The sequence below is a fragment of the Manacus vitellinus genome, unplaced genomic scaffold (assembly GCF_001715985.3).
Source record: "Manacus vitellinus isolate BGI_N305 unplaced genomic scaffold, ASM171598v3 scaffold_8_pilon, whole genome shotgun sequence".
NCBI classification, from domain to species: domain Eukaryota; kingdom Metazoa; phylum Chordata; class Aves; order Passeriformes; family Pipridae; genus Manacus; species Manacus vitellinus.
This window is the reverse complement of record NW_021940864.1, coordinates 14902736-14926837: the sequence shown is the minus strand read 5'-3', so window position 1 is coordinate 14926837 and position 24102 is coordinate 14902736. Positions and strand designations below refer to the sequence as shown.

Sequence of the window (24102 nt, the reverse complement as noted above, 5' to 3'; positions counted from 1 at the left end):
ACACAAAATTGCTCTGAAGCTTTACAGGTATATTGGATTTACTCAGAAACTGTTCCTACAGAATTATGCCAGACATTTAAAAAGTCATTGGAAGCATTTGTGCTTACAGTGTAAGGAATTAAAATGCAATATTTTTACCTCTTGTTTGTTACAGATTTATGAGTGTCTGTTGCATGCAAATTTTATCATGAAATAGATCTCATCCAATAAGGATTTTGATAAAAAGAAGCTAGGCAAGCAGGAGGAGAAATGTGAAGTGATGAAGATGGCTCAAGTTTGCCTTCAGTCTGGTAGCTTTTATTGTTCCTGGGTAGGGAAGGAAAGATACTTTCCTAGTGTTTTAGCTCCCCTCTGTCTTCCATAAAAGCACTTAACAGAATGCATTTTAAATGGATTTGGATTGACTTGTGTGAAGTGTGTGTCCCAAGCACTGTACTAAACACTTCTGATTTCAAAGGAAGACAAACATTAAACTTTGTAGTTGGACAAGAAAAAATGTGAAGCTGGCATTGCAGATTGTGTCTTTATAAATTCAAATGTTTGCGCTATTTTCTTAATACGTTTTTTGGCATGGAGAAAGGATTAAATTATACATAATTGAAGTCTGCAACTGCCATAAAATAATAGCACTAGTAACAATTCTTCCTAAATGTTCTCAGTGGATACATTCTTTCCTCTGGTTACCAAACTGGTACACTCTTAGCTGAGGAGTACCTACCAGGCCTCTTCTTAAGCAGATGGTTTCAGAAATCAGTGTAAGAGGCAGAGGCACTTTCCTCTGTGATATTGTAGAGATGTTGTGGCTCACAGCTGCAGTGGAAATCTGTCTTCCATAAGTAGCTAACAGCCTGCTTTTATGCCACCAGGCTTTCATTGCAGTAGCATAATGAGACATTAAAATTTGTATTTCAGAAATAATAGAGGAGTGGTTTAATACTTTAAGTAAAAATATCAGGTTTTCTTCCCTAAAAACACCTGGTTTTACTCTTGCAAGATTTTTTGCTATCAATCTGACATAGCTGTGTGTTGGCACTAGTTAATTGTTGACGGACATGAATGTAACCAAAAAATAAAGGGATTCATTGAAATGCAATCTTGTTTCTTCTTGCGAAGTCTTATTCACTTTCCTGTTCTGATGAGAGGCAAGCACTTTTTCCTTGCTCAGCTAGGACTTTAAAATAGCATGTCACATCTGGCAGGTTTTATTTCATTCCGAAAATGTCAGACTTCACCGTATATAAAAATTTCACCTTTTATGCACCAATGATATAAGGAAAACTTGGTTACTAAGTCAGGGGGCTCTGTTTAACAAAACAAAGACACTAATAGTTGAAGACAGGTATCTTAGGTACAGTTAAATTTTTACTTTTTGTCCATTCCCCCATCTTCCCATAGTGGGAGAGACAAGTTTGGCAATGGTCTGGCAACTTTTTCTGTTTAAAAACTCTTCCAAGTCAATAAAGGCCAAACACGACTGATGAAAGTTTAGCTCTTAATCTATACTTAAGACATCTAAAAAGATATGATCTGACTCCTCAGAACAGCAAAGCACCTGCAGAAACCAAACTTGTCACTAGCTGTTTCTGGGCGTGAATGCTCCCCAGAGACTTCAAGCAGCAGCAGAACTCTGTGTCTGCATTTCCCTTTTCCTTCACCATCTCCCTCATTTCCACTCTCATTTCTGACATACTCCTGATACCAAAGTTAGCAGGGGAGAGTTTCTGACTCTTAAGTACTGCATCAAAGCAATTTTGTTCTGCCTAGATCTAGAGCACTTGCTGCTGTGTTCTTTCCCTTAAGTTCCCCTCATTTTTCCCCATCCTCACTTCTCCATCTTTCACCTTGTAGAGTTTTAAACAGTGGGGTGGGTGAAGTAATCTTGTGTTCCATTTTGGGTCTGACCTGCTTGATCACTACGTTAATCATCATGTGAGCAGTTTGAGAGCAGCCATAGAGAAGTTTGCTTATCAGTCCTGCAGGCTGCTGCTCCAGCAGTCTTTGAAAACTGCAGTTTTAAGTGCTAATTTTTAAAGATCCGCTTTATTAGGGAAGATGAAAGAAGTTCTTGTTAAATTTAATGTAGTTTTTAAAAGTCCAGTTGTCTCAGAAAGCAACACAGTGAAGCACCAAAATGGTAACATCTTCAAGACAGAAACAAGCTGAGCTACATTGTGAATCACTTTCCTTGGGAAAACCCCGAACTTAAGGCAACAGCTGATGTCTTTTGTCTTTCTACCCCCACTTAGTGGTATGGATTCAACAACCCAGGTATTGCATGTAGTAGCTGCATTGCTGTCTCAGAAATCTTCAGAGCCAAGAGACATTTCTGTTGTTCTTCAGAAGTTCACCAGGCAGTAGCAAAAAGCCCCTTTTTGCAAGACTGTTCCTTTTTCTACCTGATGCCAAGTGATTATAGAAACTCTAATAGTAAATTCTTTCACTGTAACAACAAAAGAGGAGAGGTGCTTTCTGTGTTGTCTTCAGCCTAAGACAGGGGAAAGAAAAATGGTTCTCATAACGGATTCTGCTGTTGTTGCAGATCTGTTTAGTTTGGGAGAATATTTTTAATGCAGATTGCCCATCCCCTGAGTGATCTAACTTCTGACTTACTGAACATAAAAATACCTGTACATATAATTATATATGTACAAATACCTATACATATAAAAATACCTGCAGGAAGTAGTTATTATTTAAATAATAATTTTTAAAATCTCCCCAAAATACAAGAATTGATAGCACTTAATCCAGCTGGATATGCTTAAGGGAACACCTACAGATTAGGTCTCAGGCAAGGTCTGAAAAAAATCATGTAGATCTTAATGTAGGTTGAAAAGTAATCAAAACCCAGTCAAAACCAAATTACTTCTAGGCATCTGCATGAGTAAAGCATTAAGCTGTCATGCTTCTGACATCAGCTGTTTCTCTTATTAGCGTAAAAGCAGAGAGCTTGAGGATTGCAATTTTGCATTTACCCTTCTCCTATCCAAAAAGAGACTCAAATGGAACAGCTTAGTCTTTGGACTCAAGACCAGCTTTTGAAATAAGAACAAGTTTCATAAGTGATTATTTTCCTTTTTGTGTTTTAGACTTTGTGTTGTAAACTTCCTTTTTTTTTTTTTTTAATCTGTAGTGGAAATGGTTCTGCTCTAAAGCAGAAAATGTGGTTTAAATCTTATTACATGAGCAAGACTAAAGTGGTATTATCATTTTAGAGAGCAGTGTTAAGGCCATTAAGCCTGTTTATTGCAAAACCTGGTTCTGATGTTTGTATTGGTTATGGTTAGAATTTCTGGTGTAACATGATGGAAACAGCGTTTGTACTTTTAGCTTCAGACAATTCATTATTGGAGGAGTGTTGCAGACAAGGTGAAATTAGTACTACAAGAATTTGATGGATCAGCAATAATTGAGAAATATCACATGATAAAGCAAACCAAAGGGTTGCTGCTGCCACCCTTGTGCTTTGTAGCCCTAAAATGCCAAAAGTTGTCAAAACCATGTAATATCCAGCAGGTACAGAAATGTGCTGTGATTTTGGGATGAAAAGTGCTATTGCTATTGATTTAGCTCTGTTAGAACAAAAAGTTAAGCACTGTGTCTTGAATTGGTATATTTTTTCACTTAATCAGGATTTAGCACTTGATCAAATCTAGTGTCTACACTTCACATTGTAAACTGTCTACACTTTAAACCATTACTTTAAAACTCAACTTTTAAATTAATGTAGTCCAGCTCAGATAGTGGAGTATGTAAAGCCACTTCTGTTAAGTCTGTTTTGTTCATAGAAATGGCTTCAAATGAAAATGGCCTGTAGTCACTCACCCAAAGCAAACAAGAGGCTGAAGGGAGTACTGAGAAGGTGGGAATTTCAATAGAGTATTGAATAAAGCTGATTGCACTGTTCTGTAAGGCAGCGTTGTCTGAATTGCCACACTGATATATGTTGCAGTTCTTCTGCTGTCACTTCGTGTCCTTCAAAGAAAAAGCAACATTTTTCACTACTCTCTTTCCCTGTCCCTGGCTGGCTGTACTGGGACTAGCATCTTTTCCTGTAATCTTAATAGAAAAACTGAAAAATTCTGTGGTAGTCATTCCTTTACATCACAGTTGAGACATATCAGTGGAAGCTGAGAAGACTGTTGTACTACTACCTATATCTTACCTGATCATAAAATCAGATGTCAATGCCTTCTGTATCTTTCACTAGAATTTCTTTTTACTGCCAAGTACTTCAGAGTTCTGTGGAGTAAACCTGATGATGAATTTCATACTAAGAGTTCCAATTCATGTGCTAATGGCTAAAACCCAAATAGTACTTCATGCTGACTTATTGATAAACCAAAGAAAACATACCTGTTCTTTACGCACACCTCTTGTGACATGCAACAAAACCGAGATAAATACAGATGTCTCAGAAAATCTTCACTTTATTTTTCCATGTTATGTTTGAAAAATAACGCATACAGGGGATATTCAGATTAGTGGGCCTGTCTACATTTAAAAATAATAATAATGTAAAATGCATTTTTTTAGCGTATAACAACTTTTATGCTAAGTAAATATTGCTTATTAGGAACAGAGTATTGTTTTGGAAATAAAATAACACCAGTTATCCGAATAATGTTTCAGAATGGACATGAAAAATATATTAAGCATTTCTGTTAGAAGTATAAAATATATTGCTGAAAGCCAGTTGATATCTTGATGACTCATTGTTTTTTATTATTCTGTTGTTGTTCTTAAAGCAACTTTTCAACATAATCTGGCCATGCATATTGCTCCTCTGCTAGTTTTAAGAAAAATTTATTTTGCAACTGCAAAACAGTTGGTCAGGGAGGCCTAGTCTATGGTTGTTCCTGGTTATAGGTCTGCAGAATTCAGCCTATCTCAGACAAAGGTAAAGATAATTGCTTTACAGGAATGCAGGTTAGTCCTCCAGTAGTTACATTTCTGTATTAAATAAAAAAAAAAAAACAAAACAACTTTTTGAGACTTACTCTGCCAGACATGTTTCAGTTAGACTGGGAGAATAGTTTTGCCAGTGTTTTTTAAACAATTTTTAAAATAGTTTGCAACACCTAATTATGATCATTTAAATAAGGCTATTCTAGACAGTGTTCAACTTTTGAAGAGTTGTACATCTCTCTCTAATTGCCTCTATCCCCCTGATGCACAGCAGGTATGTAAGGGTTACAGTTAGTTTGGAGAGTTCTAGAAAAGAAATAGAAAATAACTTCCCTTGTTACAGTTGCTCAGTTTTTTCAGATTGCCTATTTCAAGTTGATGGTGTACTTTTAATAACCACGTGTGATTAGGATCCTGGCTTCCTGTGTCACCTGAGGATTGGAACCTTAAAGGACACCACCACTGAAACAGAAGGGGGTGATTTAGGTGTTACTAGACGCATCCTTTCTCTACTCAGCCTGAGGTAATTTAGTTGCAGAAGAAGATGGTATAGTTAAAGACCAAAACTTTATTAGCACGTTCTGTATGTGGTGGAACCGATATTCCAGACATGGCATTCATCATTGATAACTGGATTTTGCATACTGTGGAGTTCCTGGGTTTATGGCATGTTTTGATATCAAACCTTTAAAACATGTCTCTGTGTTTGTTGTACGCATGCCCACCCAGCTGTTTTTTACAGCATAATTTTTATCTGCAGTACTTGTTACTAATGATAAAAAGTGACTTCAAAACAGTGACTTCTGCCTACAGTGTTATCATTGGGTAGAAGTAAAATTGCTATACTCCCACTTTATACTGGATACTGCAAACATAATAGGTAGTGCTGATATAACTCACTAGAGCTGACTGACTGACCTGTAATTTAGCCAATATGACTGTAAATATTAGCCTTGGATACCTCTCAGACATTCGTACCCTGAAAAATAATCTGCAGAATCTTGGGTACAGTTCTTGGTGCTTACTCAAGTAAGCTGAAAGAGGACTATAAGCTTTCACACTACTTTGGTTCTTCTTAACACCGCTCTGAGAGTTTCCTTCTTGTATTTCTTTTTGGATTTACTACCTACTGGGAAAGTTGTGTTGTAAAAGAAGTTGCTTAATGTGAGAAGAAGGGATAATATGCAGTTGGAGTTGTTTTAAACAGAGGTAGAAGTAGAAGCTTGTTCCACTTTAGTGTGGTTATCATTGTTTATTTAATAATGTGTTTTCTCAGTGTAAACCTTAATGGTGAGATCAAAGGCAGTTATGCTTGCTATAACTTTAGAACACAAATCCATGAAACCAACTTCTAGTTACAAATGCCAGCCTGAAAAAAACCTCACACTTTCTTCTCAGTGTGTTCTTGTCAACACACACATTCTGTACAATGTGATAAGACACTTTTAGTTAACATGTGCATGCAACCAAAATAGATTAAAGGCATGTACTGATTTAAGACAGTACAGACTAAACAATCAGGAATTTAAGGCATGTTAGAAACAGGGAGGGAAAGTAATTGTGCTCATTTATTCAGTTTTAAAATGAAACAAAGATTATTACATAGCTTTCTAAATGACAGTCAGAAATTAGTCTTTTGAAACAGTAAGCATACAAAAAATCAAGTTTAGGAATATGAGAAAAGCACTCTAAGTTTACTAAAAAGAAAAGTAAGTACAGTAGATTGCCCCACTGTATTTGCATATGTATAATGAAAGTTCCAGCAGTCAGCTGCTTACTTTATAGTATCTTTAAAAACTTTAATAGGGTGTTGTTCCTCTGGTCTACAAGAATCTGGCCTTTACGTCCTTATCAATGCCTGTGTAATTCCCCTTGCATGGGATGCAAGTTACAGACTTGTAAGAGATGACAAAATTGTCATGCAGTCAGAATTCTGGTTTAACTCACTACATGCACAGTGCAGCAGAGCTAGATACCGTGCTGGGATCTGCAACATGCTCTGCTTTCCATGCAATATGCTAAGCATTCTCACATCATAGAATCTTAGGTGTTCTAAAGAGCGCTGAGGAAACTAGCTCGTTTGTGTCCTGAAGGGTAGGTAATTCCTATTTTGAGTCCTTATTCTTAAAATGAGTTCTAATATATACTAAAAACCTTGCAGTTCTGCAGTGTCTATTTAGCCAGCCTAAAGAAATCACTGTGAAGTCCTAGCACTGCTGTCAGATGAAAAGGCAAAAAGAAAAACAAATAGCAGAAGTCAAAATCATTTTGCATTAACTCTCACGCTCTGTCCCTTAAAATGCATTTTTTGTTCTTGTTGAGATTTGGTTTTGCCAAGCTGTTGTTCAGATTCCTAGTAATCATTACAGGTTGTTAAAATTGCCCTTTTCATCATGCCTTTGATATGTAAACTGACTTTTCTTGTATTGGGCTGTGAGAATGGTAGATGATGCTTCCCAGCTGCTGGGACAGACAAGGCATTTCATGACAGTTTCATGAAAAATATTCTGTCCTGTCTCTTGCAATCCCCACACTTTTCTCTCCAGCCTTCTCCCCCCTCAAAAAAAGTGCAGCTAGGTCATGTTGCCTAACATCTTATTCCCCTGCTGCTGACCCAGCCTAGACACGGCATTAGTACTGGGGTAGGATATGCCAGCTTCCTCAGGGCAGAAGGGAGCATGAAATAGGAGAAATTGAGCTGAAAAGTTCTCAGGGGATGAGGGGGGTGTATTACAAGTTGCATACTTTGAACAAGTGGAGTGGAATCTCTTGGAACATGCACACAGGTATTAGCTGCTTAGATTTCTATCACTTACAGGCAGTTCATACCAAGTCAGGGAAGTTAAATCAAGTTTGAGATAATGTGAAAGATAGGGCAAAAGCAGACCGATCAAGTAAGTCAAAGTCATTTAAAAAGGTCCAGCAGAAAGTGATTGGGTCTCAAAAAATGAGGCCAGCAGCTAATACAAAATAAAGCAACCCACTTTCATAGAAAAAAGCAACCCACTTTCTTAGGCAGACAAAAAGCATATGCAAGGGCTGTTATTTTAGTGCAGCTGATGTGCTCAAGAGCCATATCTTCATCTGTCTTTGATAACTTGCTGCTTTAGATATACTCATGGGTGCCTCTGGCTATATGTAGCCTAAAGGCCAGCAGTCAAGAATAAAAGGTGCAAAACTAGTATTATTACCTGTTTGTTAGGAGGTTTTGCACTGTCTTTAGAATTAGAGAAAATAGCATGAGGACAGCAATGCTCTTAAGTCCAAGCTTTTAATTCAAAAGGACAATCAAACTGCCTTCAGAACTGGTTTGGGCCATCTGAGCAGCAGACTAAGAACAAGTACCTGGCCCAGTACCCCACTGTTCTATGCCACTGGAAGAGATGAGGTGGTGTTATTTTTTCTGTCTTATTCTTAGACAGGGAGATGGAGTGTTTTATGGTTTCTTCTCTTTGTCCCCCGTCTTTGCCACCTGCCATTGGTGAGGGTTCAGAGGTCAGAGACTCACATGTTAAGTGAGACAGCCTGAAACTTCTGTAAGGTAACTATGACTTTTAAAAAGCAAAGAAAAAATTGAATGTCTTAGAAGAAAGACAGAGGCATAATTAATATTAAAAATCACATAACTATTGAAAAATCATGTCCCAAGTTGCAGTTCAGTCAGGTAAAAGAAGTTACAACAATCATCAGAGATTCTTTTAATCGTACCAATAATCACCCGCTATACACAAAATACCAAAATATACAGGGTCAATGGGTCATCAGGGATACTGACTTTTTAGTTAAGGGAACATGGTCAATTCAAAGTCCATTACCTACCTATACTTGTGAAAAGCAAACAGGCAACTATAAATTCACCTAATGTAGGTAAAAATTTAATGAAGGATCGTTGATCACTCAGAGAATTTGATGTAAAAAGACCACCAAGTTAAGAAGCCTCTCTCCATAGTTCTGTGGATATTAGAGTGGTGTTTGACTTCATCAGTGGATAAGTAAGTATGAGTCGTGTTCCAACTGAATGTTACTGAGTGAGCAGCTGGGGTTGCAGGGACTTTATTGTTTTGTCCTGTAGATGTGTGTAATATGCAAAATGCTAGAAATAATTACATTTCATTTAGAAGTTGAAAAGATCCACCTGAAGTGTAAGTTTAGCCAAGGCCACAAACTTAGGTGAGTTTCAAATACACATAGTATCTTACCATGCCAAAGCATCTCAAGGCTTTTTATAGATGATCTACAATACACAATACCACTGTTAAATGAATGAAAACAAGCAAATCTTTGGTTTGAGAGGCAATAGCCGAAATACTCAGCAACAAAAACAAGTAGCAGAGACAGAATGTCTGAAAATGGAAGAATGAAACAAGGTCAATAAAGAGTACCTAAGGCACCTTGTTTAATAGTCATCTTTGCTACACTCCTTAAGACCTCCAAATAACATATAAAACTGTAAATGCTAAGGAATGTGAAGATGAAACAGCTGAGGAGACTGAAGATGAAAGAACAGAGGACAAAATACATTACTCTTATTCATAGTTAAAATTCCTATGATCAGAAGTTTTGAATAAATATATTCTTTTACATGATAATGAAGTAAAGAATCAGAGCTAGAAAAATGAAAGGAGGAACCAACAGCGTTAATGTCAAACTTCATTTGACATTCATGAATTGCAAGTTAAAGTGAAGTAGAAAAAAAGTCTGGACTCAGAGATTGGGATATTTTCTCTAATGTGTAATGCATTTCTCAGTCTCAAGTACTACAGAAGGGGGAAATATCCCCCTTAATTTAAAAAAATAAAAGAATGGGAGAGTCCAGTCTGTTCTTAGTTCAGGAATATGCACTGTACAGCAGGAATTTCAAAACTGTCCTTACAAAATAAAAAGAAGTATGCAAAGGAGAATTTTGAAGAGGGACGGGAATTTATTTATTCTACAATAAATATTTTTAATCACTTACTTAGTTGAGACTTTCAGATGCAGTATGCAGTGGACTAGTAATATAAGCTAGATCTGAGGACAGAATGGTTACATCTAGGTTTGGCCACTCCTCCCTGCAAATCAATACCAATAGAAAAAAAAAAGGGCAGGGGGAGAATTCCATTACTACTCTGCCTCAGTACAAGATGGTTTGTGAAAGTGAGTCAGCTTTATTGAGTCAGCTCCCTGTTCTTATACTAGAAAATAGAGCTTATAATTAAAGCTCTCTTTAACATAACCAGTTTATTACATGTTTGCTGAACGGGGTGCAGGATGCTCAGTTTCCAAATTCAGAGCCAGAGGGAAATTCATCAAGAAAAAAAAAGCCAACAAACCTCTATCCATTTCAGTCTCTGCCCTTGTTTGAATACTAGTTCATTTATACACACCTCTAAAAATTTCAAAACACTGTGAGAGGTGTAGGTTTCCAAATGTATGCAGCAGAACAGGAAGTTAGGTTAGTTGAACACTTCAGGGGATATAAATACTTCTAAGGTTTTTTTTTCCACAGAATTTCAGGACTATCAAACTAAGTCTGCAAGAGCCAGAAGCCTTCTTACATTTTAATGCATCTTAATTAAAAACTGTACAACAGCATGTAGTGTTCATGAAGATGATTGTTAAGCTTTTGGCATTTTTAGGAAAGCACATCAAGCTTTAAAGTAGAATAAGACTACTGTCTTTCAGTACCTAGATTTTGTGCTCACAAAGTACAAAAAAACCACAGACATTTTCACCATTGTCTGCTTTTACCTTGTGTTCTCCCCTCAGGTATGGCCCATTTCCTGTTCCCTCGGAGCTACCTTTGGCTATATGGCTGGTCTGATTATTGCACCTCTGTGGATACACTGGAACCGGAAGCAGCTTACATACAAAAGCAGATAACTGGAGCAAAGAGAGACAAGGTATTTCTTTGTGCAGATTCCATACAGACTGTGCAAAAGTTGTTTTTTTTAAGATAGATATATATATATATAGTCAAAGCAGAAGACTGTCCAAATTCAGTTAGAGTATTTCAGGCCAAGCATCTCCACTCATTAAAATCACATAGATGCCGTTTCAGCATGGTGCAGTTTTTGCTTCCTCTAGACTATGTAACCCTGAGAGATTGTACCTTCCAGTCTGAATAAAATATTTGTAACGGGTGTGGTGGCTTCTTATTACAAGTTTGTTGACTTTGATTTTATTCCTCTGGATTTCACTGGTTGTAGAAGGCAGAATCGTAGGTTCAGCTTTCAAACCTGTAACAAGTTTGCTATGTACTTAATGCATTGTATTTAAAATCAGTAGAATTTCACAGTAAGCCTGGCCATTGTCAAATGTTTCTCACGTGATCAAACAGCAGTTTATGCATCTTGAGCCTATTCTCTTCTTCACTGTGTGTTTCTTTGGAGTTAGAATGGCTATAATAGCTTCATCAAAAACGGTCTTCAGTCCTTTCTGTGTTAAAGCTGAACACTCCACATAGCAGTAGGCTCCTATCTGTCAAGAAAATAAGTTAATTCAATAGCAATATATCTCAGCTGTTCACTTCCATCTGTGCACTTCTGCTTTTTTCCCCCCTCTACGGTGACATTACAATGTTTGGCTGCAACCTAGAAAAGTTATCTGCATAACTGATGTGCATGCCCGTGTAGGAGAAAATAAGATCTGTCTTTTGACCAGAGATCTGGAAGGTATTTAAATTGGTTGGTTTATAAAGGAAACATATTAAATAAACTCTTTAGATTGGCAGTGGGGTCCTAAGGTATGTTTGATAATTAAACAGCAAAAAAGAATTACATGACCAATTTGTGTTTCAGAAATAAGACTCTATAAGTAAGTGTCCTGATAAGCATTATCCACATAGTAGTTAAAATGGTAGTATAATATTCTCAAATAATTTTTAAAAGATGCTTACAACATTTTGCTTGAGCAGAAGAGGTCCCTTCTGACCTCAAACCAGTCTGTGATTTTAATCATCTTATATAGCTTTTACAGGTGTCTATGCAGAAAATCAGAACTATTACTAACAGGAAAGTGCAATTACACAGGTCTGCTTGTTACCTCTATTCAGCAATGTAAGTAAATATTGTCAACTGGTAACCAGTCACAAGGTTTCGTACATGGACTGGTAAAAGAAATGGGCAAAGTGGCAAAAGGAGTCACGTGGAAATAGGGGGTTTTTTTCTTTGTTATTTGGTTTCATTTAGGAATATCCAGTTTACCTCTTTTGCTAACTTCTGTCCTTGCTCCACAGATATGGGCTTCTCTTTCATATCATTCAGTCTTGCCAGAGTTTTTGGGTCATCACGAAGATCAATCTGGCAAGAAAGATCGCAGTCATATTGGAATACTTTTTTTTAAACAAAAGTCAGCAGACAATATGATACCCTCTTTTTAAAAGATAATTATTTAAAGGAGTATTACGCCTATTACAAGGGAGTCATATCGTGTTTAAGATCATGGACCATTCCTGATCTAAAAGCCCTAAATTTAAGCTGTGAATGACTACCTTTAATCCAGAAGGAACTAACATTTATTCTGTGATTCAGCTCTTCAATTAGATGTGATCATCTCAGAATACCAAAATGTGTATCCAGCAGCAGCAGAAAGATTAACCCAAACAGGATACCAACATGTGGGTCACTTCGTAGACGAAGCTCAGTCCACTGCCCACAAGAAGCAAGAAGAAATTGTTTCACTTCTCCCCTTGCTCCTTTACTTCAGCAAATATTGCATATGATTAATAGTTGTGGACCCAAGTATTTCCAGTAACATGGGCATGGGCAGACAATTTTGTTCCGTAAGTCCCATGACTTTTTAGAAAGTCAGATGGAGATATGCAGCCAATCTTGCCACCCTGTTTACAATGGGTATAACGAGTTTTTTTTAAACAAAATAGAGGTAGCTCATTAGAGAACAACACAGATCTAGGTTTCTCTGCCACCTGTAAAGGTTGTTGCTCCAAAGGCAGAAGGAGGTGCTGCTCAAGTCCTGTTGGGCCTGAACTTTCAGCCCGAAAAATAGCACCATACAACGATCCTAATTGTTTAAATAAAGTAGAACAGAACCAGATATACCTGTGTTCCTACTAGTAAAAAGGGAACATTAGGTGCATATTCCTTCAACTCCGGTACCCACTCTTCCTTCACATTTTGAAATGAAGCAGGGTTTACCACTGAGAAGCAGATAAGGAAGACATCGGTCATAGGGTAAGATAAAGGTCTCAGACGATCATAGTCTTCCTAAGGAAGAAAAATTCTGTTATCTGCAATATTAAATTGTTGCCTGTATTTTGTTAATTTTAAAAGTTATATTCAGAAACTGTAATCATATTTCACAAATGCTGTTGAGGGAAACTTTCTGAATGATTACAACTTTTCCAGATTAGTTAGTGTGGCTGTTATAGCAAAATCTGCATTTAAGTATTCTGGAAAGTGTATTAATACTGATGGAAATTTACTTCTGTATGAGAATATACAGAAGACTACCCTTTAAAAAGTTTATACTTGAAAAAAAAAAGGCTTATGGTTCAAACACACTTGCAGATCAAAGGTTGGTTATCTGTAGAGAAATAAGCAGATGTGACCGCTGTAGAGCCATCCAGGAGAGGTTATACAAACGTAGGCTAGATTAAGGGTATTTAATGCACTTGAATGTTCTATTTTGGATCAGATGTAGAGGTGATATTTAAGGCCCTCCTTGAATTTTATTTCTTAGAAGCTTTACAGTCCTGTTGCTAGAGATCAGTGCAGTAGGATCTTTTGTCTAGACTGTGCTTTCTGTAAGCAAACCCAGCAAAGGGTCAGAAGGAGCAGAAATCCAGGATCAAGGCTATCAGGTGAATATTAATGCCTTTTGTTTGGGGAGGGGTTAGTGTGAAAAGATTATTATTTGGGTCATTTAGGGCCACAGCATTTAGAGCCACCAGTCATACTGCCAGGGCATACAATACTGTGGCAAGACAGGCATCTAGGAGCATCATCCCTATTGTAATCATCCCCATTCTAGCAAGAGAGAAAGTGGATTTTTGCCATGTATTTTAGCTAACATCAGAAGGGAACATGCCCCAGCTTCTCTCTGCAAGGCTTCCTTTGGTTTTTGGCAATGAACCAATGCCTTACCATTTCTACCTTAGGTTTTGGGGTTGCTTTTAACACAGATAACTAAGACTGAGCCCAGGCATTGCAGAGACAGTGTCAAATGCTGGATTTATGCCTTTTCTTCCACAGTAAACATCAGTTTGTTATGGCTGCTGCAGCCTCCCTCTTGCCCATGTAAGCTCCCCATCTTAATTAAATCTCACAAATATTGGAACGATTTGTTCATTAAATGTAGAGACAGAAATGTAATTCGACTCCATGTTTGAAATGAGCCAGAAAATTAGATTTTTGTTTCCTTGGCAACAGTCACATTACCAGATTATTAACCTATAGTCACACCCCTAAAAAAAGCCTTCATTGATTGTTATGTTTTAAACATGGTCACTAGAATTTCAGAAAACACGTAAGAACTTCTTCAGAATCATTTCTGCTAGGCCCATCTTTCCATTTGGAAGTCAACAGCTATGAGAAGAGGGCTGTTATTCTCATCATGAACTGGAGAAAAGACAAGCACAGGCAGAGATTCTGCACTAGCAAGGAGGTGACCATTGATCAGTATTCTTCAGTGCCTATTTTACAGTGTTCTGAATTGTAATCAGTATTCTCATGTGCCATTTTGACTATAGGCTCTACTGTCAGTTTTGTATACAGGTTTGTCAATAAAATAGAGCATGCTTAGTTGTTAACATGGGTTCCCAATTTCACAACCACAGTAACTGGCACCACTGTGAAACTACAACATTTGACAGGCCTTTTCCCTGCTAGTGTCAGGCTCCTGCCCTGATTCAAAAGAAAAAAAACAGTAACCCTGTCTTTTCCACATCTGTGGACGTTCATCATAGAAAGCAGAAATAACTTCAAGAACACCACAGCAAGCTGAAACTCTTTAACATTCAATTCTTTTTTAAGCATGTATTTTACGTTTTACTTTTACTACTGAATATAGTTAGATCCTGCTCATGGTTGTTCATGTTTTTCTGGGGTGGAGATCAAAATCCTAAAAGAAGCTTCCCAACTGCAAATTACACTGGTCCCTGGAGTACAAAATCTGCATGCAAGGACACACAGGAAGATCTGTCAGTTGCTCTCAAATTCAGCTTTACTAAATCATATGTGGAGTGTATTACTGAATATGTTTCTTTAAAAGAAAATATCTAGTTTAAAGCCATAATTTGTTCCTACCACCAAAGAGCTGCCATCACTACACTCAACATTTTCTAAAAATCTCACATCTGGATTACAATAACTAGAATACCATCTGCACTGAATGCTGGAATGCAGAAAGCATTTAGCTGTCACCAGAAATTATGTTAGTCCATTAACCTTAAAATACCTCTTTAGTTAATCCATTTCAAATTACAGATGGACCTTTTATTCATAGTAAATATTAATCATTTTCTTAAAGCTGATCTTGGATCTGAACTCCTTTCCTGCTCCTGCATCTGTTTATGTGCCTTTTCATTTATACCCTGTCCCATCTGCACTGGGCAAGCTGTGGGTCCCTCCAGTGTAATTAAGAAGTTAACCTGAAGGCAAGTGCAATGTGATTGGATACATCATGTACCACGGCTAACGCAACAGTGACTTCACTACATTTATGCTTTCTTAAATAATCAGAGAATTTGGCTATACCCACCAGTCCTGCTGCTTGAAACCCGTCAGTGCTGTCAGGCTCTCCTTTCAACCTTGCCTGTAGCTCTGATCATTAGATTCATATTGATATTAATAGTGGCAGGTAGTTCTAACAAAGCCTTCCACCACATGCTTAGACTGATCCTGGGTCCTCCTGAGAGAGACCCTGCTTAAATGTTACCAACATCTAGTAGGCCATTTGTGCCTAAAGACTCCTTCTGCCCCCCAACGACCCCTCAGAGATAGCAATCAAACCTGTAAACTTTCTGTGATGTATTGGGCCTACATAACTGCTGGACTGGGTAGAAGAATTTGAAATACCAAATTAATTTAGACTTAATGTTAGAGAAGCCTGGAAAAATCTTATTGCTTCAACTATAATTTATTTCCTGAATCTAGTGTAAGGGAAATAAATGTGGTTTATTCTAAAATTAAATGCAATGGCAAAATTAATTATACTAGCCAGTCAAGTTAAACTGCAATTTGAGTGCATGTACACACCCTGCTGTATGGCAGTTAGACTAATTAGACAATCTAATTGGAGGAGACACTGCATATATATTTAGGCATTAAAAATAAATTTAAAGAATTTAACTGGAATATTTTAAGAATGTGAATAAGGTGGGCAAGAAAGCCACTAAGGATCAAAATAATCAGTTATATGTCTCAAAAACTCCAGGCTATAATAGTGAAAAGGCATGTTCTCCAACATACTCTGAACTTTAAACAAAAAATGCTTGCTGTTTGCTGAAGCAGGTGAATACAGATAGAAAAATATGCTGAAAATACGACGGATGTAATAAGTTTAAACAAAATTGGACACAAGTATGTTGACTTAACTAACATGATATGATATGATCCCTATAAAACATGACACTGCAGCAGGACTGTTCATCATTTACCTAGTATGCCTGTATAAACCCAGAAGAGCTGCCAATACCCAGTACACATGAAAAAGGAGATGACATGGAGAAAGTGAGGACTCGACTTGGCTTCTCAACTACAAACTGGGCTTTTTGTTTTGTTTTTAAGAGTGGAGAATGGAAATTCATACAATGAAAATTCATATTTTTAAATTATCACGTCACCCTACTTTTGATATGCTGCAGGTATGTCTAGCCCCAGTTTTGATATTCTGCAGGTATATCTAGCATTGCCTTTATCTTACCTCCTTAAAATCTGACCTTTAAGTCTCTTTTTCCATGTTACAGTACCTGATAATCTGCCTGAGATTTTCTCTTCCTTGTCCTTGAATACTGAATCACTGATTTTCATTGTATTTTGAATGTTGAAGTGGATTTGCTCTCACATGTTCAAAAACAGGTCTTGAGAAACTTTTTGTATGCAGACTGAAGAATGATATTGCAATTCTGCAGCATTATATTCTTCCTCATTTCAAGAGTTTGTTCAGACTAAAAGCTGAATGCATTTCAAGTCATACATTTGATTCTGAACTAACACTTGTGCACAATTCCATGCATATCAGCTGAGAGACACATTTAAAACCACACAAACTATATTCCTAACTCTGCCACTGACACAATATGTAGTCCTGAGCAAATCATTATCTCTCTATTTGCATCTTCCCATCTGTAGAGGTTTGCTAGCTTCATAATGCATTAGTCTTTGCAAAACGTTCCTTTGAGCTACACACCTTATGTGCAGTGGAATATTTTTTAAAAAATAAACTAAGAGAAAGTGGAGTATTATTATTTCTGAATAACCTTCTTGACACACAGAAAGCATTATTTCCTTATATTTATTAGAAAACTGAAGTGAGAGGTGCAGGCATACAGGAATTCTGTCATACTAGAGACTCTGTAGCTCCACTGTTTCATGGTTATCATGCTCTTCCCGGCCCAAGTTGAAGTGATGGGGACAGAGACAGAGGTCCTTACCCCTCTGTCAATAATGTGAGACCATAGGCCTTCTCATCTGGAATGGTATCAAGGTCTCTATCCAATTTGGAAAGATGAATGGCTATTAGACCTTTGCAATCAATACCTTCCCACATCTTGATCAAGACATTTGAGGAAATGCACACCTCTCAGATCTGTCGTCACAGGTAGTAAAGACAATGTTAAGCTGGATCTGTCCGTTTGATTTTTATTTCCTTGCTAATATGGGGGCTAGTGTCTTTAAGCAAATAGGAAAAAACAAGTTCTGCTATGTCAGTAACACTGAGGCAGGGGCCCAAGGTGTTTTAATCCACACTAGGTGTTTTGTACTCTGATGAAACAAAAGTAATGAATAATTTTATGTGTTTTGCAGCTTAGGAATGAAATTTTAACAATGCACCTCCAGTTCTACTGACATATGCTTATAAACAAAAGCATAATACTATTTCTTTTCTATTCCAAGAGGCATAAAGTCGATGGGAGAGAACAAAATAAAGCTTGCACCACTGGAAGAAAATCTGGAGCTCAAAAACTCTGGGTTTGTGATCTCTGTGTTAGCAACCATCTGTTGCTTTCACAGCGTACAACAGCAATCGTAAGAGGAGGTTCTCACTCCCAACCATCTGTTTTTAGAGGGGAAGCCAAAAATAGGCATCAGGCAGAGTTGCTAGAGGAATCCAACCTCTAGCAGCAAAGGGTAATCACTACTGCTGCTCAGAGGGGCACAGTGAGGCAGAGTTTTGCAGAGCAAAATCCCAGCTAAAAGCCCAGGTTTTAACCGATTTCATAGTAGGGCTTGGTAATAACAGGCAGAAGTCCTCTCTCAATATGAATTGCCATACTTTAATTTTTGAAGTGCATTTCAAAGCTTCCTTCATTTTTCAGTTTCCCTCCCTGAAAATAAATATCTGTTTCAGCAGGTCCCTGTAATATTCTGGGAAACTTTAGAAATGAACCATAATGACTGCTGTACATAACATGTACCCCAGGGACTTAGTAACAGCTCATAGTTACCCCTGGACACATCTCGCCATCTCTCCCAAATTGTTTGGATATAAAGGCTGATCTGCAGCTTTGCCATAAGCACCAGGCAAAGCCTCTGAAAGCAACTGCCTACTCCAAAAGCACACCAGGAAACGGACTTCACCCCGCTGAATCACCCTGTGGTTTTTGATTCTAGGAGATGCTCGGTGGGGGAGGAGAGAGAGGGAAGTGGCCTGTACTGCCCCATGCCAAGCACAAATTGCTTCCTTGGCTAAAAAGCACTCTCCATTTTTTTTTCAGTCTGGGCTGTATAACTGTAACCCTTTGCAAGGAAGGAGGGTGGAGCGTCCCCCAGGATGCTGGTTTCCTGGCACTGCAGCTCACAAGAAGGCACCACTAATGCAGGACCATTTGGCAGAAAGTTGCTATTTGGGCTGACACAGCATTGCCATAAAATGTCTGCTTGTCCAGCCCTGCAACCCAAGCTCTGTTACACTGATCACTGCATTTCATTTTGTATCTGTGGCCACTGGCTTTTGAGCACACAAAACGAGATGCAGTGATTATTTCCTGGCTGCAGGGGAAAAGTGCACTACAGACCCTCTGTCTCTTCTCAGGCTTTTGAGGATACAGCTTGCATTGCTAAAGAAAGCAGAATTGTCCTGTTGTGGCTTGCTCACACAGGTTTCCCAGGGAGTGCAAAAAGCTGCTGATTTGGGCCCAGCATCTATTTTTAATTTATAGAAAAGGCTTCAAGAATGCAGGGTAAGTGCTCTTCCATTGTATTCTAAAAATGAAGTAAGCTGATCTAAATCCATTTCTGAATTCCTGTGAGGAGGACTGTTCAAAGGACATATGAATTATACATTGAAAAAGCCCAGGGTTTGTGAATTAGGATTTTTATTTTTTTTTTACAAAACTTTCCTTCTGGCATATTTGAGAACTGTGCAACTGCTTACATGTCTGAAAAGCTTTTCTGTATAGAGAGAAATAGCTGGAAGATGGAGCCTAGTGAGATGGATTTTAGAGCATCAGAGACAGGAAGGACAGAATATTTCTTTAATTATACACAAAATTGCCTTTAAGTGTTCAGATTTGATCCTAGTATGTATGTATGTAAGTAATGTATGATTCAATACTGTCCAAATCCTACATCTTGCCATGTGGTAATGCTAAACTATTTCCTAGATGGTCTAAACAGCACTCTCCCTCCCTCCTCTCCATCACCACAAGAACTTCAACTTGCTGGCTTCTTCATGGTTTTCTAGAAGTGGAAGTTCCTGCATTTTCTCCATAAGGCTTATTATTTTAGCATCTGTAACAACAGAACATGGATTCAACTGACTGCAAGCAGTATTGGCAAGCACAGTTTCACTTAAACACCTTCAATTAAACCAGTTGCTCGTGGCAGAGTAACTGCCATGGACAGACCCTTTCACTCCTTGCCCATGAGAAATATCAACACTGCAGTGTGTTCCTGTGCCAGTTCCCTTCTCACTGGCAGTGAGTTTATGAACAGCACTCTTTCCACACAGGGTTTCCATTTTCCCCAGGAAAGGAATTCACCCCAGTTGTGGTGACTGCAGCCATGAACAATCAGGATTTCCCATTCTTTCAGATACAGGCAGTCAAAGGAAAAAAATAAAATTCACCCTGACACAGGAGATGTGGTCAGATCATCTGCTGAACCTGCTCTTCGGAAAGATGGGCTCTTTCACTTTATTTTCAAAGAATATGTCCTGTTCTCCCAGGCAAAACTGCCTATAGATTATTGCAGTTGGTTTAATACAATTATCCATATCATATATGTCTTTTAATTACTACCTATATAAATCCTGATCAGACAAGAAACACTGATCAGTGAGGTATCCCATTCCCTTTCACTTTTTACAAATAAACCGCAAAAGCACATTCTTCAGTCCAGAGATGAGCAACAGCTTTGTAAGAAGACTACAGCTTCACACTGACTCCTCCAGATTAATTCCACATCGCACAATTTCTCAGGAGAGTACCAGTGTCAGAGTACCGGTGCCATCATGTGCACATCGAATAAACACATCATGGTGAAAGAGTTTCTGGAATTACAGAAGTTGCTAAGACTCTTCTGTACCTCATTTTATGTCAAGTCCCAATTTGTCAGGGCTAACAGCTTCCATTGAAGAATGTGGTAAAACACTTGATGATTTCACTGCAGCAGATGTTGAAAAACTGCCTACGGTTTTTCTTTCTCGATTGAGGAATTTGTAAGCCATCTCACTGCCTGTGGCTGGGCTATCTGTTGGTCCTAACTAAAGTTGCATCCCAGGTCACACCTGGCATCGCTCCCTTACTGACTCTGACATTGAATCCAAGTGGAACTCAGACCAACAAGGAACCAGCATTAAGTCCTACTGATTGTCTTTAAGCATTCACGACTACATCTAATTTAGAGCGCAACCTGCCTGAGGCACTCTCAGTCTGTGTTTTATTCATCTGAAGCAATATACACACCTAGGATGCTGACAGATGTTCCTTTGCCCTGGAGAATAATGCTGCCACCTGCATTTTTATGCGCACACCAGCGAGTGCCAGCCATAGCAAAGAATTATTGCACACGTGCCACAGCACGGATGCAGCACAGAGCAGGATTAAAACAGACTGGGGACAGTAGCTGCTAACGTGTCAAATGACACAACCTCTCCAGAACTGCTGAAAGTCTCATGGAGCATTCAGCCACATTTTTCTTAACACAACTTATCTAGTCACCAACCCAAACCAACAGACTGCTTATAAAACTACAGAACAGAGCAGTAAAAAGATACAGTTCCCGTCTGCCCTCTTTTTGCATTTTTTTCTCATTAAAGGAGGGGCAGTTTTGTTACAAATTTAACTGCTAATTTGGAGGTTTAAAAAAAGTCCTGAAGTCCTGAAAAGCCAGATTAGGTAAGGCCTGGTCTAGTGGGAGGTGTCCCTGTGGAGCTTGGAACTAGATGACCTTTAAGGTCCATTGCAATTCCTTAACATTCTGTGATTCTGTCCCAAAGCATCCATTTTAGTGATGTTGGAGTTTATAATTCACAATAAAACTGCAGTATTTGGAATCAGTGTGCTTTATATTATTTCTTAAAGCCCAGTTTCCTGGAGTCTTGTGAAGAAAAATCACATCCTTTTCACCTTTTAAATGAAAGATAAATTTCTAGTACCCCACAGATACAGAGAAAACTTGAATACATGAAGCCCAAAGGTTTAAAGAAAACCCACATGCAGCAAAGGGCAAAAACCATTATGATTTCCTAGGTTTTTTTAGATAGCAGTGTCTGCAGATAGGAATAGCTGACTCATCATTTTGAATGCCTGGGACTGACAAAACCTTGGTATTGCTGGAGTGAGTTTTATGTCTGCTTTGTCCATGTGTTCTCGATAAAGGAACTGGAACAAAGCTTATTGAAATCAGCAATCAGGGTGCCTGCTAGCACAGAGCTCTGGATCACACCCTAACAGACTATAAGCCCTTTTACACTGCAGGTCAGTGCTGTGGAGGCAGTATTCTAGTCAAATTATAAATTTAGTTTGTTTTAAGATGTAGTTTGGAAGCTGAATCAGGAGTTAGGCTATGAATGAAAACTATGCATTTTTATACTTACGAAAATATGAAGAGCTCTTTGCAAAGGAAACAGATTTCAATCAAGAAGTCTGACTGTGAACCTGATGAAAATTCCCAGGGTCTTATACATTCTTTATCAGAAAATCTCCATCAGCTCATGCCACCTGACCCAGTTGTCCCATTCCATCACTTCTGCCTCCTGCAGTACAGCTGTGGATTATATGATACTGAACTGACTGCAGGTGCACACACCAACTTAAAATGAAGTCAGGAAGTAAGAGTAACATTGTGCTGGAAGAGCAATAACAATTGCTTGTGTTCAGTGTTGCCTTTTTAGCTGGTGATGTTTGGACAGCATCAAAACATGCCACGCCTCAGAGGAATATAAATGAGTACAATTCAGGCAGAACTCTGCCACAGACTAAAGGATATCCACTGACTCTTAACCCAGGAAAAAGGGCTTTTTACTTGGCCACATAAGCAATGTTTAGCAAGAGTCTTTCCAGGTCAGTACGCTTCCTGGAAATGTGCTTTTAACATATCAAAAACTGAAGTTTCAGAGAACCTCTCAAATTTGGTTTGCTTTGGGTTCTTTATTTTGGCCTGCCATTAATTTGCTGTCAATGTGGAAGAGATATTTTGGATCTACATTTTCAAATGCATCCCTTACCTTTGATTTTAACACAATTAGGCGTCGCTATTCAGAAAAGCTGTGGGGCTTTTGGCACTCTGCAAATTAAACATGAATGTCTTGAGTTTCTAACATCTATCCAGTGGATGCTTCTGGGAACTCAGAGCAACATCTCCCATCCTGCGACTCCCCATCTGGCGATAGCAGAACTTACCTATCCTTCTAGGAAAGCTGTGATGCTTTCAAAGCGTGAGTCACAGCTCACAAGGAGGCGTTTCAATGCAAGCTTCACACTGGGATTATTATTGTTGCAAGGCCATTTTTAAAAGCAAATCTGAAAGTACAAGTCCCCTTCCTTTTAAAGGGAAAATCTGTCTTTGCTTAAACCCTTGTCTAGAGAACTCTTGACAGATATTGTAAGCTCAGGTACTTTACCTCCTCTTACAATGAAAAACCTTAATTCCAAAGGGAGCATCTAGGCATGTTTTTATTTTATCTGCATACATCCAGTTGTTAAATCTACGTGGCTGGCAACATCCTGAGGCACAGAGCAGCTTCAGCGGAGGCTGAGCTATTCATAGGCCAGCACGCCAGCCGGGAGTGAGCTCATGAGCTCACAGCTTCCCAGCACCAGCTGCCAGCTCGGCTGGGACATGCAAAGGGAGTGAGGGAAAATGCATGTGGGAGGAGGGAGGCGCAAGGGGGAACAGAAAGGGGACAGGATCTTAATTGCTTATATCTCATGTCAGGATCTGCCGAAATCACGTTAGAGGTCTCGGTGTTTACAACTCTGCAGTAAAGGATGGTAGGCTTTGCATTGTGTGAGACTGCTTTGCTCCAGGCTGGCATTTGGTGCTAGGACTGCCTGGTAGGGGCAACTTTGAAGGAGCAGTGTGCTCTGAGAAGGAGCATTTCTGTTTCACAACAGACTAGCCAAAATGATCAGCAGCTGCCTCTCCTCTCAGTAGGATACCAGCGTGGTACCTGCTAGCCCAGGGCTACCTACCAAAGCCAAGACAAACAGCCAGCAAGGAGTCTAAAGATTACCGCTATTTATTTATAGCAACTGCTGCAAGTTTGGTGACCATCCATTTAACAACCACACCTCACACACGGGCACATTCACAGTTATAACCATTTGTTTTTACACATCACCTTAATGCAGATCTTCCTAATATCTGAGTTAGCTTTACACACTTCAGCAGCCTGAACAACTTTTAAAAAAATTGCTTTTAACATCAGGGCTTCCATTACAAACAAAAAATCAGTGTACCTGAATTAAGATGGCTGTGGCTGCAACCAGACTGATCATCGGTACCTGAACTGAGAAGTACCAAGAAGTAGATTGTTGTACTCCTGTGCTTAGCGTGTTTTGTGGCACTATTTTGGTGACAGTTAAGAAGG

The 24102-nt window shown here is 38.6% G+C and overlaps 2 protein-coding genes across 2 annotated transcripts in view; one reads left to right on the top strand and one right to left on the bottom strand.

Moving 5' to 3' along the window:
• PIGF (phosphatidylinositol glycan anchor biosynthesis class F) overlaps window positions 1–11032 on the top strand; it is a 19609-nt gene extending 8577 nt beyond the window's left edge. Inside the window, exon 5 of the mRNA XM_018085074.2 lies at window positions 10657–11032. Coding sequence (XP_017940563.1) covers window positions 10657–10770 — 114 coding nt within the window. The 3' untranslated portion in view covers window positions 10771–11032. The remainder of the gene's footprint in view (window positions 1–10656) is intronic.
• On the bottom strand, window positions 6458–24102 carry RHOQ (ras homolog family member Q). Its single transcript, XM_008932901.3, has 4 exons — window positions 23972–24102; window positions 12948–13112; window positions 12093–12188; window positions 6458–11367 (listed from the first exon to the last, which is right to left on the bottom strand). Exons 1-4 carry the CDS (start codon window positions 24008–24010, stop codon window positions 11212–11214), a joined length of 456 nt encoding a protein of 151 aa, XP_008931149.2. The 5' UTR covers window positions 24011–24102; the 3' UTR covers window positions 6458–11211.